We start from the raw sequence: 21,407 nt of genomic DNA, 5'->3' as shown, positions 1-21,407 counted from the left end.
TACCCCGCTTTCCTCTCTCTCTCCATCAATCACTCCATGGAAATGGGTCTAACGTCTCCCATCCCCCTGTTTTCTTCTTCTTTTTTTTTTTTTTGAGTCAGACTGAGGTAGCAGGAAGCTTCAAGTCTTAATCCCAACAACAAATGGGAAATAAATTACCTTCTTCACACTTAACTAGTTCTCATTTGCATTCGTGGAGTGCGCCTGTGCTGCCGCTCTGGACCTCTCCCCCTGGCACTAATCCTCCGGGCGACACCGGAATGCGGACGAGGAGGAAATAATAGGCGATCAGAGGAGGACGCCGCGCGGTGCAGCCGCCGGACCTTCAGCACGGCGCTTCAGGGCGCGCATCTATTTCAAGGTGGCGGTTTGTTTCAAATGTAGGCCTTCCTGCATTATCCAGCAGCCTCCATAATTTCCACAGGATTTCTACTTGTCTCTTCAGATACTTCCATTCATTCATGATTGGCACAAAAGACATAATATTTTGAGGGGGTGTATTTTTCTAAATACAATGTATAATTTTACATTTGGGGCACAGATTACTCAAATCCACACAAGATTTGAATTATTTAAAACAAACATTCAGGTGACTCGTGCGCGTTTTGAAACCGTTAGCATGTTTCTGGCGACATATTCGACTATTTTAATTAGAAATGGCAGAACTCACTGAAATGAGTGGGCATTGTGTTACGGACCTCGTCATATCATGACGCCCACTACTGATATGACTGTAATTATCATCAGTCAGCTAATTTTTAATAATAAAAAAAAAAAAAACTAAGATTGAAGTTCTAGAAGCTAAAGGTTATCCTTTGTTGTCTACTTAAAAAACTAGTTTCACGTGTTTGAAATTGTTGTCCTGTTGAAACTCCCGTCTCTGTCCAATTTTTAAACATCTGGCGGGGTGCGTGAGGGGAGACTGGAGAACTTATAGGTAGACATATGCTTTTATTATTCCGTTTACTGTGTGGAATACCATTGCAAAACTAGTATAGAATTTTTGTTTTTGTTATATCGGTCATTTCAAAACAATTTCAGTTTTAAAGATTTCCCACTGGGGCTTATGTAAGGGTTATATAAACCCTTACATAAGGTTGTAATGTAACTGTAATCATTACTTACTCATGTCACATGCATCCTGCAGAATGAAACATGTTTTACAGAAGTAAAACTGAATATGCTACACTGATTAAAGATTATTTAATTTGTACTTCTGTGGGTTATTTTTATTATTATTATTTATTTGAAAGTAGAAAAAGTGGGAATCTTAGTTTTCCCAAAGCGATTGCTAAACTCTATTCTAATGGGATTGTGAAATGAGACTTTACAAATATCTTAATGTTGTGTGAACTAACTCTTTGTTAATCCCACTCTTAACTTCTTGCTCTCACCAATACTTTTAAGAAGATTTATTTTTATTTTTTTTTCCCAGTTTTTGCAAATACATTTTGTAATGAAGCACGAAATGATCCACAATCTGACAGCTCAACCTTTCCTTTGGCGACGGGCTGCTGCTGAAGACGTCACTCTCACCTGTTGACTTTCCTGGTACGTTGGAGGAGGAACGCTCTGGGTGGCCATCATTGTCACTGCAGGCAGTGGGGAATCATGTTGCATCATGGGACAGCTTCACATCGAGACTGGAAGACACACAGAGGGAAGGAAAGAACACCGAACATGAATCGGGTTTGAAAGGCACTTTTTAAAATCTATCTCACCGGCAGCCACCAGGTGCTGCTGTGACTGAGTAATCAAAAATGTAACACACACACACACACACACACACACACACACAGCATCTCAGTCTTCTTCTCCTGATCTCAACAGACTGGTTCATTTCTTTCTCTTTTCTCCCGAGTCTGCCTCTGCATGGTGCTGCGCAGAACCAGCAGACAAGTCAGGATGATGTATTAATACGGAGTGATCAAACGACGCAACCAAGCAGAAAGGAAACAAATGAGAACATCCTCAATCACCAAGGCCCGTTCCCACAAATATTCAGCAAATACCGAGCAGCGGCAGCGGGCCTCTAACGGCGCCACAGACAAAGCCCAAGTATTTGTTTCCCAATTACAGAGAGTCGGGCCTGTTTACTAATTAGAGCGGGCTCCAACGCCACGCTCCACGACGGAGCCGCAGTAGGACAGTCGTCTCTGTCAGTCGGCTGCCGGTGTTGTTGTTGCACTTTAACCAAGCAAGTCATGAAGGCTAATTAGGGCTCTTCGGGACCCCACGGGGTCGAGGACAGTACCCTGTGGAACTCTGCCGTAACCACTGGCCCCACCCCCACTGATGGAGCTAATTGGCTTGGGGGGAACGTTACACACACACACTGCCACACCAACAGACCCCCTGCCCGACCGCCAACAACACACACACACAGCAGGTCATCCAGCCTGGAGCTCCACATAACCTGTGCATTCGCACCGCTTGAAAACACACCTGAATATGTAACCTTTTCTCTTTTTTTTTTTTTTCCCCCAATATTAACAGAAGCTCTTAAAATTATTTATAAAACGGCCACATATAAATCCATGTGAGTCTATGGAAGGCAGCGGGCCAGTCGACTCGGGTCGACTGGTGTTGATCTGGAGGGAACGTTTCATTACAGGTCGGTCAAACGGAACCGGAACATCTGAGCACAATCCCAGTTCTGGTTCCTCCAGAGCTGCGAAAGCACACCGAGAATCTGAACGCAAGTGGAAGGCGATGAGGTTGTGACTGGATAAATAAAAACTGATCTTTAATTCCTCTTCCATCCTGGGTTAAACATTTCATTCAGAAATGTCTCCTTTTATACTCACGAGGCCATAAAACTGCATCCTTCTCTGTTTGGATGTTTTATTCGTTTGAATAGAAGAACTTAGTCGACTACGGCGAGACTAAAATTAACATTTCTAACTACTAATTATAACAAAATGACAGTCAACAGGATATGCCTAAAATTAAACTAAAATGTGCTGAGGAAATTAACCCTGCTCGTTACATTCACCAGGAAAAACACTGATGTTTTCAGTCCTTATTTTCACTGATGTACAAAAAAACCCACATTGCTTAAAAAGATCATGCATGACACAGAGATGAAGTCAGTTGGCTTTGTGATAATAGATTATAGATTGTTAAACACCAAGAGATTAGCACCACTGTTCCATAGTTCTCTGTTTAATCTGTGTGTTATGTCCGGGCGACAACGAGACATAAATACGTTTTAGGCCCTTTTTGCATTTGCTCTGTGCCGTAATCTCGTCTTCACTCTCTGAATCTGCACAATAGTCCAGCATGACTAAGAGAGTCGAATCCTGGCACTGCCTCCGCCTGGAGAACAATAGGACTGAGATGCTTCTTTGTCTGATTGGCATCCAAACCAAGTGTCGCTGCCAACGTCCTGATAATAAATGGTGGTTTGGTTTCTAATTTAAGGTTTTTAGCTGAAAAATCTGCATTTTTAACGTGCCTCGCCGTGGCCGCGTGCGACGCATCGCGCGCCTCCGCAGTTGTTTATGAGCGACGCGCGCGCTGCCTCCGCGAGTCATTCTGTGTTCTGATTGCGTCTTCTGGTTTCTGTTCCCATTCCAGCTGGTATCAGCTGAAAGACATCTTCTCTGTTATCAGCCCTCATTTTAATTGCAAATGCAGCGAGCGTGTTAGTGATTAAATGGAAAATTGCACATTAATTGATGAGACTGAAGATAAAGCCAGTCCAATTACCACATGGTATTTTGGGCCTCTCAAGTTTTTCGCTGTTCCTCGAAGGAACAAGCCGCCAAATGCCAAGTTTGAGCAGGCAATTGGGCATCCATAAATATGCACAAAGAGACACGAAATGTGTGCACAAACACATGCCGCACGCTGGCTGCCCAGGCGTGAAAACACATACAAGCAAGACAAGAAGGAGAGAGAGAGAGAGAGAGAGAAGGAAAAAAAGACTAATTTTAACACACATGTCCTCCTCGGCGTGAAAGTACAAACCTCTCTTTGAACTCACCAAAGGTGTACAGTTACACAATAGGCTGTAGAATTCATTTTGAGGACAAATGACATGTTTGTTTCTCAACAAAAGGCCTTGGAATTATGACACAGTTCATAATGCATATCAACGGGAGAGCGCCTGTAGTCGCAATCAAAATTCAAAAGCAAGCATAAAGTGGAAAATGAGAGAGAAGTAGGCATAAAATTATTCCAACCAACATCAAAGGCTTTCCCAAGTTTAGATTGGAGGCAATTTCCTTTTTTTCAGTGGATTCTGTGCAGTAAGAAACACTTCTGTTCACAATTCAATTTTCTAACAATCTCAGGGCGTACGATGTCCTCCTTCTGCATCCACGCAAGGTTACGTAGCCTCCCTCTCACCCTTTTACCTGCAGCAATGAGATGAAAAATCACATCAGATCACATGTAATCTGATTACTGACCGCCACCGCTAAAGCCTAAACATGTCTGAAGTCATTTTTCTTGTCAGCTTGGAGGGAAATTTGTCACATGTGGCTGAAATTCAAATAAATGTGGACTGGGATTGCTTCCTGCTTCCAAATGAACTGAACTCCAGTGAGATTTTTAGAATCATAAACACATCGACACCCAGCACTGAAATATAAACTTAAATGTGTTTCAGCCAAGTTAGTTTACGATGGACACAACGTTGTGACTGCGTGACTTTTACTGAACTTCCTTTGTAAAAAGCAAAGCTTGGTAATGAGTCCACAAAAAAAACAAAGCGACATTTCCTTTTTGTATCCAGAACCATTTTTTTCCTCGGGAACTTTTAAAACTCGTCTCATCCCTGCTTGACTTGTGTTTCCACAGAGATCCGAGGATGTCCTTAGATTAGGAAAGTTAAGTCCCCATGTCGCTCTTTGTGTGTTCTCAGAGCGCCGCTCTTTTGGAACGGAGTCCAAAAGTAAGAAATCCATAGCTTGTAGATTTGTTCTAGTACTGGAACAGTCCCTTTTGTCTGCAAACACTCAAAACCCTCAGCTTTCATTTTGCCTTTGTCAGAGGGGAGATCCAAACAAAACGTAGTCTGACTTACAGAATGATGTTTTACACAAATTAAATGATATCCTTTTATTATTTCACCACAATTACACACTTATTTAAGCACCATGGTCTTTTTATTTTTTTTATTAAAGTGGATATAACCAATCCTCATTTGTTATGACAGTACATAAGAGTGATTATATTGAAAAATACATTAAATAAAAACAGCCACAAATGTCTTTCTTAGCCTTTGTAATTATTTTTGCAGAAATTAAAATATTAAATAAAAGATACAGCAAAACCTATTCAAGTATTAACCAAGGATTTTTCAAACTAGTGCTGGAGGGTAGAGCCGGTCAATGAACCTAAATCACCTTTAGTCAAAATTCATCCTAATCTCTGGTCATTCTCTGCAACGTGGGCTACTTTTTCATTTTTTTTTTTTTTTTTTTTTAAATAGTCCTAAACTGGAATATATAAACACAACAGGATGGTTTCAGAGCCCTGAGGAAGACAGTTGTGTGTCGTGAAAGTATTTGCCCCCTTCAACTGCAATTATTAGTCAAAGACCACACAAGTCAACACAAAATGCTAATTTTCAGTCGAGGTGTTCATAATTAATGGAGAGGAAAAAATTCTGTGTGGAAAAAGTGATTGCCTCCTAAACCTAATAACTGGTTGGGCCAACCTTAGCAGCAGCAACTGCAGTCAAGCGTTTTTGCAGAATTGTTGTGATTCAGTTGCACTGGGTGGATTTTGAACGTGAACTGCATTTTCAAGGTCATGCCAAAGCATCTCAATAGGATCCAGGTCAGGACTTTGTCAAGGCTGCTCCAAAGTTCATTTTATTTTTCTCCAGTTATTCAGAGGTAGACTTGCTGGTGTGTTCTGGATCATTGTCCTGCTGCAGAAACCAAGCTGGTTCCAGCTTGAGGTCACACACAAATGGTCAAACATTCTCCTTCATCCAATCCTCTTTTCACACAGCGCCATGTAGGTTTGGATTTTTTATTTTATTTCCTCCCTTAATAATAAACACCTTCATTTAAAAACTGCTTTTTTTGGTCAACCTGTGTTGTCTTTGGCTAATATTTAAACCAGTTTGACGTTATGAAACACAAAGTGTAATAATATTTCCATTATGGTCCCCGTCCTCAGTCATGGTTAAGCTGATTTTAAAAATGCTCTGCAGGTATTCAACTGGGCGACATTTCTGGCAACCCGTCCAGAAAGCACGCCTACATGTGTGAGAGCAGTCCAAAACCTCATTTGATCTATCCCGTTTGAATATTGTTGTTAGGAAGTTGACCTGCAAAAGCAATGAATAACATTTGGCAGTAGGCACGTCACCTTGGTCAGACATTATGCATCTTGAGGGTTGCTGAATAAATATATCAGGTGTTTTTGAATATGAGTGGGATCTAATCATCGCCTTATTGTCAGGCCTGATTTACAATGCAAACACCAGGAGGCAAAGCCTTGATGGCGTTGAGTAAAGCAACGGAGGGAAGGACAGAATGGTAATGAGATCTGGACCTGCGAGGGAGGAGTCTGTGTACATAATTGTGCCTGAACTCAACAGAGAAAAAAAATCGAAACTCGCATAGATCAGGTCAGGCAGGCCTCCACATGCAGGAATGGACGGACACACATGCAAACGCAGGCATTTATAATGATGTGCGCATTGCGCGAAGAGATCTTAAAGCTTCAACCGGTGTCATCCTTGGGGCAATAAATCTTTCACAACCTCACAGCCTGAAGTACAAGTACAGATGTGCACACACATTAAAGTAGAAGCACATACATAGCCGGAGGCAAGGAGAGTCTAACTCGTGGTTTTAGGGCTACAAATATCCCCCAGGCGAAAGCAAGCTGCATGGATGCTGCAGTCAGAATCCAGTCCACGCTCCCAGGCCACCTCATTAACCCCAGCCACCCGTCTTCCCTCCGTCCAACCAGGCTTGCAACGCTTTGCTCCATTCCGGCCAATGCCTCAAATTCCTGCTAACATAATTTATTCATCATCCGTTCTCGAGTTGATTGGACACAGTCTTGTCCACAGTATAAGGCATGAAACCGAAGGTGAGCTTCAGCATAGCTGCAGACAACACTGGTCATAACGAACACAGTCAGGCACGGCGAGGCTGGTGTTGACCACGGTTTGAAAGCTTTGGGTCTACCTCTCTTGGGTCAAAACGATGTACACCTCAACTTTTTTATCTTGGCATTCTGTACATTACTTCGTCTTGCCTCACCGCAAACATACCGGTGAAGGTTACAGTTGAGGTGCTCTGTTCTGAATAAAATATTCAAAGGAGAGATCTCTGCACCGTATTTTCGGTCGCAACGAGGAAGAGCTCGTGTGTAGGCAGCCATTGAACATGTCTACCAAGAACAGTTAAGTTATAGCTTGAGTTTGTTAGAGTGTGACAAGATTTTTTTTACTCCCTCAGATAGCCGTTTCAGTGTCAAGTAGATTAGAAGAAGACGGTGTACATTTAACAAAACCTTGGAGCTTCATCTCAAGGAAACTGAACACTTTTCTTCAAGGATAGAAAAGGCTGAGCCATCAGCCGTTCTTCTCAATTACTTCCCTTCAAAAGATCCCTTTCACTTGTCCTTATCAATTCACAATGACATTTTATCCTTGAATTTCTATAACCTTTCGAGTTTATTGTTTCATCTTGAACTTCTTAATGAGCGCCCTTCAAGTATTCAAATGGACCCCACAGCCTTAATGAAGACACAAGGATTTCCCTCGGGTGCGGCAGTTTGCGAGGCTCTCTTCCCGACTGCTGACAAAGGCGTCGGCGCTCCGATCTGACTGCAATTCTTGTTTTCTTTGTATTTATGTAAATGACTGTTTGGATGTTGCACATTCCAAGTTTGATTGTGTTGCCTCGGGTTTTCAAAAAGAACATTAAACAATATGGATAGTGTAAAAACAACACTACGGTTAAAACGGCTGGAGTATACCTGTGGGATAGGCGGTCCGCTTGCAAACAAAGTTGTTACAGCAGCTGAAAGAACTTAATCATTTCTCTCTGAGAAGTTAAACTTTATAAGAATCTTAAGCCAGAGGGTAATTTCTAATCACTTATAGGAGTTAATTATATTGTCGCCCTTATTTATGTTAAAGAGAGTTACATGCAGAGCAAATATATATGCTACGAATTTCAGAATGTATCTTGACCAGTCAGCACCGAACGCTCCAAAACAAATATTTGCACTTTAACCCCTGTTAAAATGCAAGAGTTTTGTGGGACGAAAAAATGAGACAATGATATATTATTTCAAAACGTTTTTGACACTTGCCGTGACAAAAACGCTGTACTATTTTGCAGTAAAAAGAAACAACTTCATGCTCACGCATAAAGGTGCACCGTGCGTATCCTGTAAGCCGCGCGGACAGTTGAGATGCGTAGCTTGAGCAGCTCTAAAAATCCAGCAAATAGTCTGAATGGTTAGTGCTCCGTTTGTGCAGGTCTGTGCCGTTAAAATTTCCGTTTGTGCAGTTTTGGTTTCAGTTTTGGTATTAAAAAATATTTTTTTGGTCATCCAGAGTTCGCCATCCCCCCACATTGCTCCAAAAACAAACCAAAGTGGGCTACTTCGTTATTATATAATAACTACATATTATTCAGGTGGATGTGAAAACATAAATCGGCGCCCCCCCCCCCCCTCACGGAAGGTACGTAAGGGTGAAGGAGGTAGAAAACATACGGTCGCTCTATCCGAATGAGCGATCGTATGTCTCTCCCCCCCCAGACAAAGACACGTGAAAAGTAAAACTCGCTACATTTACATGTGCGCGAGGTGAAGGAGCGTAAGGGCGCGGTGAAGTGCGAAGGCATTATCGGGGCGCCGCCTCCTCCAGACGGGGTTTTGACGCCCCCTCTGGTGCAGCGCTGCTGCATACCCACTTTTTGCGCCACTGCCACAAACTTATCGGCGTCACATACAAAACGGTTCGATGTGAATACCGAGCCGTTTCCACACAGAGTGCGCATATGCAGTTGTAAAAAAAAAAAACTATCTTTGCGAGGACGTTCGGTTTGAGTACATTTACCTCTTTGGGGATATTAATTCAGATTATAGTGATCAAGATTAAAAAAAATAAAAATAATAAACGCCCACAGAGAGTGATGGGAACATCATGATATTAGAAATCTGAGGTCAAGAGGAAGGCAAAATCGGAATTATTTATAGAACAATACTTGTTCGTACAAGTACAAATTCACGAGTGACGAACTCGAAGGTGTCTTTAAGGATCCTATGTGGTCGTGAAATCCTGCAACAGCAGCTTCAACATCCCGATGTTAAAATGTGGCATCGAGCCGAGTGTTTGAATTCTGCGGTTGACATACAAACACAGGCAGGAGGAGGATTTCTCCTTTTAGGCTGATATCCATCAGAACACCGAGGGCATTAAAAAAAAAAAAAAAAAGACCCAACCGGGAACGAAATGAGAAGCTTGAGGAGAGAAACATAATTTACACGAGTTCCCCCGCTGAATCCTTTCCAGTACCTCCGCTCTGCCTCCCTCTCCGTCTCTTCTCCCACCACCACTGCCTCTTCGCTCCTCGCTTTCTCTGCCGTTGTGTTTGTTGGCACACGCGTCGTGCCGCTTATCTGAAGCTTCATCAGCAAAGTTCCTCTTCTTCTTTTTTTTTTTTTTTTTTTTTTTTTTTTTTTGTAAATAAACACTTTCTTATCAGAAAAAGAGAGTGCCACCAATGTCACTCTGCAACCACTTTGGTTACTGCTGGAGTGTCGTGACTGAGAAGTAAATGAAACGGATTGCAGGAAGTCTTGCTAGCATAATTCCTCAAGCATTTAACACAAGAAACTAGTGCTAGCCCTCTATGTGAGCTCGTATTAAGAAGATGGTGACTCTAAACAGGGAAGCATTTAAAGTAGATATAAGACTGAGTGGATATTTTTTTTCATTTTGAAATCTCAAATGTCAGTGTGAGCAAACGTATTGAGTTGATGTGGATTATTTGGACATGTGCTCAGAGGAAGAATCATATTATATTTAAAATAGAAAGGTAACATAAAGAAAACATTCTTATATTACAAAAGCAGAATTGTAGAAAATGTTTTATTATTATTATTATTATTATCTCTGGTAAACAATATGAAGAAAATTTTTCATAATTTCTGAAACAAAATTAAAAATTTGTCCAGGAGAAGTGGGACCAGACAGACGGTGGGCAAGTGATCCAAAGTGTAAAATGAACGAAGCTCAGTTTTTCATATTTCAAAAGCAGACAAGCCATTAGAACACAATGTTCCACAAAAAGGGATTTTGGAGTAACGCCTCTGAAAAGCAGAAATAAAATACTGTAGATAGACATAGCATATGGAACAGCTGACTGAACATAAAGAGAATGTTTTTATTTTACTCACCAACCAAAACATGAGGAGGCAACAACCCATCATTGATTGAAAAAAAAAATGATAAAGAGAACTTTGTGCCACAAGATAGGAGAGTCAGCAGCAGGTGATTTTTCTTGGTGCCTGAGCCAAATGAACGGCAGACTGCATATCAGTGAAGTATTTTGACTTCCCTTCCGACCTTCAAAGGTTTGTCATTTGTTCTCTTTAAAGATCAAATGACAAGCTGATATGGGAAAACTAACTGTAAACAAACTCACATAGAAAAATGTGTTTATCAAAGTGAGACTTTTTGTCTTCACTGCTTACTTGCTCTCTGATTTACTTGCGGCTCGGTAATTAGGAAAGACAGGTATGCTGACCCATCCCTGCCAGCCTGACTCAGACTAACAGCTCAGACGTGGGCTAGAAATGACAACTTTTACGTAAACACAGTCATTTACCACTGAGGTCATTTATAGACTGGGCCTGCAGAGGAACAAAACTTTTAAATTCCTAGGAGTTATGTTTGTCGGGTCTCCAAAGGACTGAATTTCTCTACCTGACCACCTCCTTCTCTTGGGACACATTTGGGATGAGAATCTTCAATATCTGACATGATGTTTGAGGTGAAACGTTACCATCACTATCTTCTTATTGTTTGGCCATTGTGATGTGTGTGATGATGCTTTATGTCAAGAGGATACGGACAAAGAGTTAGGCGCATTTCACATACAAGAATCTAAGGTAGAGTTTGTAACAACAGCCAAGTACCAACAACCTTTATTTAAGCATAACAGTCTTGTTAAAAAAAATAGATGCTTCTGAACTTGTATGTAGTACTTCCGTTTTAATGTCCACCTTACAATGACAACAACTTCAATTATTGATTTGTTTGCTGTCTAAATGATCCGAGTCGAACAAAAGTCTGAAAAGAAACGTCATCAGACGATGTTCTTGGTTTGGAAGTGAAATACGTCTTGGTATGAATGTTGGCGTCCAGGGATGGTCCTGTTGCACAATCCCCCTCTGCCCCGCAAGAGCCCCAAATTGCACACTTCCTCACAATGAGATCAGCAGAAGGGAATATTTGAGGAGAGTGGAAGGAGGATTAATGAGTGGGGGGGATTAGCAGGTGGGGTAGTCTGTCTCCGTGCATTTGTGGGTCTGTATGCTTGTGCCTGTCTGTGTCTTTAATATTGGCCACTTGGGTCTCTGCGGCTCTCGGGCTGGGGGGTATGAGGGCGGGGAGGGGATGGTGAGTTTGTCTTGGCAAAACGCATCAGGCAGGCAGAAGTCTGCCTAACAGAGCAGACAGAAGCAGACGATGGCTGAGCTGGCACCGAGGAACTCCACTGGGCCGGTCGCAGTCTGCATGGTCTGAACATGTGAAGACGTTGGGATCAAGCTTCGCTTAGCAAGTGGTACGTGGGGACATTTCTCCACATCTACACATCTGGTGTGATTCGTTGTCCTTGTGGCCTGCATTTGTTTGGGTAGCATCACGAAAACTTCACCAAAGGAACAGTGAGGCCAACAGCACAATCCACAGGAAAGATCGAGGATTCCGCCATTACAGTGCACTTTAATGAGGATCGTCATTATATGTCATCAGTGTGAATTTGTACTGAACGGGTCACTTTTCCACTTCGGTCTGGTGACCTTGATAAGTTACTCAAGTGTTTTAGCTTCACAGAGATGGTTTGAACACAACAGGGTGGATATTCTAGAGAGGTCCAGTCAAAGCCCCTGACCTCGATTGAAGAATTTTGCAAGGAAGAATGGAGTAAAATTCAGCGTCCAGATGTGGAAGCCTAACTGAGTTTTGTCCATACTGACTTGAAGGAGGTCGATATCTATGCAGTCACTTATTTTATGTTACATATTTTTGCTTTGTTATCTTTTTTTTTTTTTTTTACTGTCTTAACCATAACTGATTTGTAAAAGCAATTAAAAGGTTAAAACATTCAAGGAGATGAATACTTTTTATCGCCACTATAAACCTGTGGTCCGCTGAGGAGCCTACCCTCAGGGAAATAATTATTCAAGTATACAACACACATGAGTCTCAACAAACCAAAACATGCAGAAGAAACGCAGTGATTTATTTTAGTCAAAGACAATGTCATATTTACTTTCTGCCCTGATTGTGAGGCGATCAGCCGGTGGCAGCTTCCCGCCTGGAGTCAGACCCACAGAGGCAGGAAAAACACAGCTGATAATTACAGTTCTTTGCGATTGTTTAGAGGCAAAATCGAAACTGCACAATTAATTTGATCAACTGCACGGCCCTAACCTTTATTTTTTAATTTTTAGGTTTGAGTCACAACTATTCAAATATTTCCCATGACGGATTAACAAAAGTAAACCATCTCTGGTTGACTAAAAAGCCACAGTGTTTCTCAACAAGGTGAAGTTAGTCTTGCGAAGGTAGTGTCAGCATGACCTTGTGTGAGGAAAAAAGTGTAATCTGTCATTATGACACCTGAGTATAGAGATAAGTGCTTCAAGCTATACACCCTTTATTCTGTTTGTGAAAAGGATAAAAAAAAAGGACCACGTAGGTTTTGCAGATGTCTGATCATGAAAAAGACAATGTCCAAATAGTTAGGTGGGCTTGCAAACACACACACACGCACACGCACACACACACACACACACACATGCAGACACACACCGGGAAGTCAGCCAGCTCTCACCTAGAGGAGAAAAGTTGGTGTTGTTGACTCTTCTACGCTTAAAAAATGTAATGTCCGTCTTTAGTTCACCATTAATGTAGCCCACTTAAAACTCTGACGTCTTAAACAGCAAACAGACTGCAATTAGCCAACACCGTTCTCGTCTTAGCCAATGACTTAAAGCAATTTTACACTCCAAATTCACATTTCAGGACCAAAAACAACAAGGACTAACCCTAAGCCATGGACACAGATGGATGGATGGACTTTAATTTCTTCTGTGTGGTTCCTAATGTGATTCTTTTGTAACTAAAAAGAGAAAATAAGTCTGATTGAGGCCCTGCTTGTTTTAGTTTTGTCCTGATTTTCTGTTTTCACCTCCTATTTCTCCTGTCCTGGCATGGATGAGCAGCAACGTCACCCCATTTTCAATCAGTCAGGATTCGACTGTCTAATTTGCTACAAAGACGTTTCTATGAACAACTTTCAAATGTGCATAAAAACTGATATTTAGAATAATTATTCAAGTATTTGATTATATTAATAATCATGTAGCATACAGCATAAGCTGAACATTGAAAAGGGTTTAACAGTGAAAATCAGCAATATTTCAAGTATTATTTGGCTTTATTTAATATAATCCACCTCTGCAGAACTTCTTAAAATGTGAGTCGGTCAGACGGAGCCAGGAGAAAACTATAAAAACATCACAGTCCACTGTATTTCAAAAAGTAAAGACAAACCACCCATTACAACTCGCAACTCAGTTTTATAAAGTTGTTTTTGTCCAAATAATGATCTTCGACTGCAATTCAAAACAATGCAATACATCCACAGAAGTCATCAAAAAACCTTTTCCAATAGATCCAGAACGAGTTTTCCATTTAAGACGGGAGGAAAAAAAGAGAATGAAGTGAGGCAGGAGTCACCTGAAATGTGAGGAGCAAATAATGAGGCCAACAGCAGCGTGTGTTTGCTGCTCTTGGCTGGATGGACTCTGTTTGTCTTAGTATCAGGGGGGGGGGCAAAGAGAGCCGGCAGCTGAGTGGAAACACCAAACAAACCCATATTAAATTTCTTCTGAAATGCCATGGGGGAGAGACGTGGAGTACGACTGGCGGGGGGAGAACAGACAGAGAGGTGGACGGCGGAGGCACACAGACTGCAGAGGGTGAGAGGAAAGAAGGCACTCTGTGATAAGGGGTGTGTGGACAGCTTCAAATAAAAGAGACATTAAGGTGAGAGAGATTCTGCGGCCTAAAAACGAAGGCATGGGGGTTGAGGGGAGGGAAGTCTGGTGGGAAGCGGAGAGGGTAAGGTCATGGTGGATAAAGAAAGAGAAGCTGGGAGACAGGAAGAGAAACAAAAGAGTAGTGAAAAGAGAAGGACATGCAGAACAAGAGAGAGGTCCGCAGAACGAGCAAATATATCCCTGAAGTAGTTCGGCTTTGTTTGGGAGGGGAAGCACATTGTTCTAGTCCTGTTCGTATAGAAATGATACAGCTGTTCTATAGATCTGAATAACAAATGAGCTGGGAGTTAATATCACTGCCACATAGAATAAAATATAGTGCTCCAATCCAAGAGCAACTCATGCGTCAAGTACCGTATATCATACGTTACGGTAAAAAAAAATATATATATATATATATATATATATATATATATATTATATCTGTCCAGATCTGAAGGACATAAAGCGAAGATGAGAAATAAAGATAATGACATCTGTCAGTCTGGAAAGGCTTACAAAAGCCTGAGAGCCACACTGGGAGTCTTTATTTGCCATATGGAGAGAACCTGGAGCAGCGATGAGTAACCAAAATGACTCCCCGAATGCAACAACAACTCAACCGGGGGCTTCCCGAACCAGCCCGGAACTATGGGGGGAAAAAATGAATCCTCGCCTCAAGCTGATGACCGCCTATGACACTGTCTACTGTGATTTCAACCACAGAAGAAGAAGGTCTCAAGCAGGAATGGCCTATCTAGAGTCAAGCAAAATGACCTCAACTGGATTTACAGGTGCATTCACCCCAGCCCAGTTTAGTCGTCTTTAACTGAACTCTAGTTTTTTACATAGAAAGTCTGGTTAGCTTGGGGTTAGCTTGGGGAGGTGAGAATGCAAACTCTTTTGGAAGAGTTCAAAGGGTGTTATTACTATTGCAAAGCACTATTGACGTCTGCTGTCTATAGCATGTACCCGTGCTAAAAGTAGTAGAGATATGACACACGCAGGTTCAATTTAAGATACTTAAACCGAACCTTATTTCATACAGAGCACTGAGCAACTCTATCATGCTATTTAAGCTATCGAGACACTTCCACAATCAGACAAGCTCAAAGTAAAGGAATATTTTTTAAAAGAGAATTTTTTTTTGTTTGTTTTTTTTTTTACTTACATAACATAACATTCACATGAGCCCAGCTAATAGCTACCAAAAGAGGCAGCCATGACATGGCCCCAATGTCTAACATTAAATCTCCATTCAGCCTGGGGAGTCAAAGTCATGACCTCTGCTCTCTTACACAACAGTCAATTAAAAGTCTTGTACAGTCTGTGTGGGTGGCGACCACAAATCATAAATATCACCAGAGTGACAAGCTAAGCTGTGCCAGAAGTAATCTGAGTACCTGTTGATGTATGGAAATAAATCGATGATTTTATTTTTATTTTTTTTAACGTGGGACTGCTCGTTTAGTCTTTAGTAAATATGATATATATATATATATATATACATATACACGCATAAATGTATATACTTCAGATTTGTTGAAAGAAACTTGAAATCCTGGTTGGAGCTTTTGGCCAGAGCACAGTCCTGAGTCGCTAACAGGTCGTACCTTTCTTTTGGACGACATGAGAGGGAGACAAATCTCCGCCGAGTTATAAAGAAAACGGAACGCAAGCGTCCTACGAAACGGCCACAGAGAGAAGTGACTGTTTGCCTTTTGTGTAAATGCCAGTGCGACTCTCTTCAGCTTTCTCTAAGAGCACAAACTGCAGGTGCACCGACAACAATCCCTGTAAGGAGAATGTTTGACGAGCCAGAGCTGGAGTCTGTGGGCGAAGGCGAGGTCTGCTTTGAGGTACGAAAGCCTCCAGTTATCCCTCTGTGCTCCCCTCTCGCCTCTCTTTTCTTTCCTTCTTGGCTGAAAGGACATCTGGAGCGCATTAAAGCAGTAAGGACATTGGATCTCCCCAGAGCGCTTGGCTGGATGGGTGGCCCACTGTAGCCCCCTTTCAGCAGCAGGACCCGACCCTTCCTGATTGATAGTGGGAGCCCCACACACACTTAAAAAAGACACACACACACACACACACTGATAAATTCTATTCAGCTGACATGAATCACCAACTATTGAAATAATGGCGGTGCTGCTAACAGACTTCGATTACCATCTAGGTTGTTTCAGAATAAACTTGGACTGATGCTCTGCACTGAGTCTGACTGAGAATGAGTCAGATTTAATGTGTTGACAGTGAACAGAATTTGGTTTAGATTACAGATGAGCAAAGAAACCGGCTGGTGACTTAAACGGAATGATTTTGAGCTGACTCGTGTCCGGCTTGCTCAGAAACTCAAAGGCCGGATATTTTTTCTTATCAGTGAAGGCATCGTGCCTTTGGATGTTTTACCCTTTTTATTGCTTTGCAAAAATCAGCAATTGATCGGCAAAATTGTACTATTTTGATTAGAAAAAGAAACTTTAATTTTAAACGGATTTTATTTTATTTTTATTTTTTTCAAAATAATGACAATTAAATAAAAAATATGAAACAGAAGTTAGATCACTGCATAAATATTCACCCCCCCTCAGATCAATATTTAGTAGACGTGTGTGGATCGGTCTCAGTCAGGCTGCTCATCTGGATGCTGCAGTTTTACTCCATTCTTCCTGCTAAACTGTTCCAGCTCTGTCAGGCTGCGTGGGGGTCGACTGTAAAAAGCGCTTTTCAGGTCCTGCCACAAATTCTCTATGGGACCGAGGTCTGGTCTTTGGCTAGGCCACTCTAGAACGTCCACCTTGTTATCTTGAAATAATTTCTTTGTGTGGTGTCCTCTCTCTCTCTCTCTCTCTCTCTCCTTCTTCATGGTCACTCAGGTTGTGAGGACGGATTGATCTAGGCAGATTTACACTTGGGTCACATTCCTCCCACTTCTTGGTGATGATTTAAGAGATAACTTTTTTTTTGTCCATCCACTTACAATTATCTTTTCTCTGATTTGGTTGGAGTGTCCTTTATTCTTCTTACTGTAATGGGAGTCGGAAATCCCAATGAACCAGTGAATGCACCTTCCAGACACAGGTGTCTTTATACTGCAGTCAGGTCTCCTCCATTCCTTTTATTGTGAGACTTCTAGCACTGGTTGTCTGGATTTCTTAGGTCAGTCACTTTAAAGTGAAAATAATAATAAATGTTTTTAATTTAATTGTCATCATGTTGTAGGAATCTGATTTCGCTCTGACATTAAATGTTTTCTGTGTTTTGTTTTTTTTTGTTTTTTGTTTTTTCGTCATTTTTGTCAAGAGAAAAAAAAAAAAGCCAAAATTGTGAAGTTCATGACTGACTTGTTAAAACAACAAACATGGTAAAGCATCCACAGGGGTGAATATTTTTCATAGACAGTGTACAAGCTGCAATCTAGATTCACCTCCTCCTAATCTTCCAATAAAAATACTATTTTACTTTATTGTAATTAAATACAGAAAATAATTACATAAATATCAAATATAAATATTTTGCATGATTTATGATTTAAGTTTTCTTTGGCCATTCTTACACTTTTTATTCCACTCAAAATGAAAACATTGCCAGAGAGCCACAGAGTGGGAGAGACTCTCCCACTCTCAACTTTTCGATGATAAAAACTTGTCCCCTTTTATCATTTTTGAGCTTCGTATCTTCTTCGATGATGAAACGTACTGATCCTGGAAATGTTGGCAGCCTTTTTGCAGTCTCACATTTGTATCCTCAGTGTGAAATTTCCATTTGTGCAAAGCAAGACGCACTGAATTTCAATACGGAGGCGTGAATTTGCTCTCTTTTCCAAACAAAAAATAATAAGTGAGTGAACGCGGCATAACCCTGTTGCTGACCTAAAGGTACACCATGGTTTTAGTAGGTCAGACTTCTAAAACCCCTACAATGTTCCGCCATGCTGTGGCAGGACGTTTGTGTTAATACCTGGTGGTTGTTTACGGCTTATAATTTCTCATTTCTAATTCATTCAAGTTTTCAATTCAAAGCACTATAAAAGACAACATATTGTCTTTTATAGGGACAAGTTGGAGACCTTGTCCTGTTAGGCAATGGGGCCTGGATAATACCCGTGTTAAACGGACAGCAGAGTCCAGCGACGACAGGCGCTTAAAGACCGTAACAAAAGCATGTTTTTATCTTTTTTATATATCATTTTTTTTCTCTTTCTTACTGTTTATTCAATGTCACATGCTGTTTTATTTTGTTTTTTAATTATGTAAAGCACCTTGAAACGCCTTGGTGCTGAAATGTTCTACACAAATAAAATTTGATTGATTTATTGATTGAATATGTAAAATAGATTTATATATTGTAAAAAAAAAAATGCAGTTTTGGAACGAGATAAATAATGTTTACTAGACTGGCACAGATTTGAAAATTAGGGTTGGAGAAATCTGATCCCTATCCAGCATATTTACAGAATATCTGTCAATTATCATAAAACTTTAGATTGTAAATAATTTAAAAAAACCTTTAGTCCCATTCACCTTCACCTCTTGGGTCATACATATACAGCTCCCTGAAGTTGCGTGTTGCTCCACAACACTACTGTTGTTTGACTCCATCCACATTACGACATGGCGGCTGGAAACGTGGTGTGTGGTCGGTGATGCTCTGCATTTTTTCCAATTTTATCTCCCATTTTACAACATAATCAGCGCTCACATCTACCAGCAAGGAAAACTCTGTTGTTTTCTTATTGACTGGAGGTTAGAATCTATCTGAAAGTGGGGAACAGTACTAAGAAACAGACAGTGACATTAAGGTGGTTCTCGTGAACATTTTTAACTGTCTGTGGTGCATTCATTTATACCAGTCACATATGTTTAGAAGCAGTGATATAGAGGTCCAGCTTGTGCATGTCCATTGTGAGCATGTCCAATGGGAATCCCAACAATAATGGAGAAGGTTTAGTGTAATTTATTTATTTTTTTGTCCCCGTTTTGTATCCCTGGCAACATAAGCACGAAATCTGTCTGAACAAAGGGCGCAGTTACAGATAGTTTTTTAAAAAATAGTTCAAATCTGATGAACGAAGTGCTTCTTCCAGGTAATCATGTGTGATCAATGTCAGGAAGACATTGATCACACATGTCTTCCTGTGTGATCAACTTCAGATTCAGAAGCTACAGAAAGGCATTTACTCACAAAAATAAAGAGCAAATCAAAGCCCTTCTTGTTTCTCCGAATTGTTTTTCATTAAAAGCACAAATGGAATAGTTCTATAGGATTTCCTTTTTTTTTTTGCTCTCTCCATGCAATGAAAATCCACAAACTTTTTTCAAAGGGGGGAGAGTTCAAAGAAGCTCCTCATTTCCAGTAAATTGCTTTGCCTGATTTGCCATTTCAAATAAATTGCAATGTTGGCCAAAATTTGCAATTCACAGGAAGATGTCCCCTGAGCCACACAGAAGAGGTTAATCCATATTTCACATTTGAATATAAGATAGAAGAAGAGAAAAAGGGGAAGGAGGAGGAAGATAGGTAACTCTTTGCCAGGAGACGAGAAGCGGCGGCGGGGAGGAGGAGGAGGGAGGTGGGAGAAGCTGTGGGAGTGGAGAAAAACTGAGAGAATGGGAAGAAACAGGCGTCATTTAGAGTAAATGGCATCCAAAAACCCTCTCCAATTATCTTTGCCTTCCATGCCAGTGAGACTGACTTAATTAAAATGACTTGAGAGGGAGGGGAGAGAGGAAGGAGCTGCCAATGATTGAGGGGGCAGGCGGGCGACGTATCTACACCGAAACACAAAGCTCAAGCATTGCACAGGCTGTCCACCATTCTCCCTTTTCAATTCCCGACTTCAAAAGAGAATAAAGAAATAATAATAATACAGTGAGGGGGCTCTCACCATTTGCAGCCATGTAATTGGACTATTTAAATCCTGCATTTTTTTTTTCTTTTTTTTTTATCAATGTGAAAATATTGGTGGTGTGTGTGTGTGTGTGTGTGTGTGTGTGTGTGTGTGTGTGTGCGTGAGACTGTGCTGGTGGGTAAATGTAGAAGAATGGGCAAGAATAATGCTTTTTGTTGTTTCTGTGCCTCCCTATAATAATTTTTTTTATATATATATATAAAGAAAACCCTCTAGCGCTGACCTTTTCAGGGGTGTTTCTATGGCAACAGAAAACTATCCCTGCCCTATGAAAAACTATAAGGTCCACTTCTAACAAATACTCAGAACTCCAAATATGCGTGTGCATTAACAATGCGGCTAATTCTCCCAACAATAAATACTAAAAAACAAAACAAAACAAAAAAAACTGGTGCAATATGAACATAACAATTATCAGTCAGAAATCTGTAATTAATTATTTTTATGAAATGTTGACTTGTTTTGTTAAGGCTGTGTACTGCAGCCCTATTGGTTCTGATCTGAGCTTGTGCCTTTGCTGTGTTTTGTTGTTCTCAAGCTAAACAACAAAACACTTATTTCCAATCGTAAAAAAAAGAAAAACTATGGCGTGGAGTTGGGTTAGCAGGCGTCGGCTGCTCAGTCAGCTCAACGTTCCCAGTGTGAAATAACATTTTCTTATTTGCTCCAAGTCTGGCTCCAAAAACACAAACGCCTTGTGTTATCCTCCGTATTGTATTTACTTTATTGTCCTCACTTCTGTCTCACGTTGATAAAAATGTTTCCACTTTAAAATAAAACTTACAAGAAGGAATGAAAGTGTTCCTAAAAAGAAAAGTCACACGGTTTGATGGTGTTGCTTCTACGTGGACAATGGTAATTTCTTTGTAAATTAATTGTCCCGTGTGCTAACTTTCAGCGAAGTAAAAGTATTTTCAAGATTTTCTTAAGTCCTCCTATATCATAATTCTTAAAAGACGAATCCATATTGGATATTTTTCAGAAACCTAATATTAACTTTCTGAGGTCACTTTAGTGGTAGAAAACTGCATGTTTATATCAATTAGATGTTTGACTGTTTGTGGAAATAGTCAAACATGCTAGGGAAAACTTAACATTAATCTTAAAGGAACTTTGTTTTGAAGATGTAAATGAAAAAAAAATAAAAATACATTTCTGATGAGTTTAATCACGGTCGATCCATGTTTGACTCTCGATTCGCTTTTTAAGTCATCCGACTTTGGTAGCC

General features: G+C 40.7%; 1 protein-coding gene across 4 annotated transcripts in view; it reads right to left on the bottom strand.

Moving 5' to 3' along the window:
* Window positions 1–21,407, bottom strand: part of pknox2 (pbx/knotted 1 homeobox 2) — a 116,193-nt gene that overhangs the window by 29,329 nt on the left and 65,457 nt on the right. For all 4 annotated transcript variants that reach the window (XM_016673585.1, XM_016673586.1, XM_016673587.1 and 1 more), the window contains exon 3: window positions 1,537–1,643. In XM_016673585.1, the coding sequence (XP_016529071.1) occupies window positions 1,537–1,623 (87 nt within the window). In that variant the 5' untranslated portion in view covers window positions 1,624–1,643. The remainder of the gene's footprint in view (window positions 1–1,536; window positions 1,644–21,407) is intronic.

This window comes from Poecilia formosa, unplaced genomic scaffold, assembly GCF_000485575.1.
Source record: "Poecilia formosa unplaced genomic scaffold, Poecilia_formosa-5.1.2 Scaffold79, whole genome shotgun sequence".
Classification (NCBI taxonomy): Eukaryota; Metazoa; Chordata; class Actinopteri; order Cyprinodontiformes; family Poeciliidae; genus Poecilia; species Poecilia formosa.
Note: the sequence above shows the minus strand (reverse complement) of the source record. Positions and strands in the feature narration are given on the sequence as shown.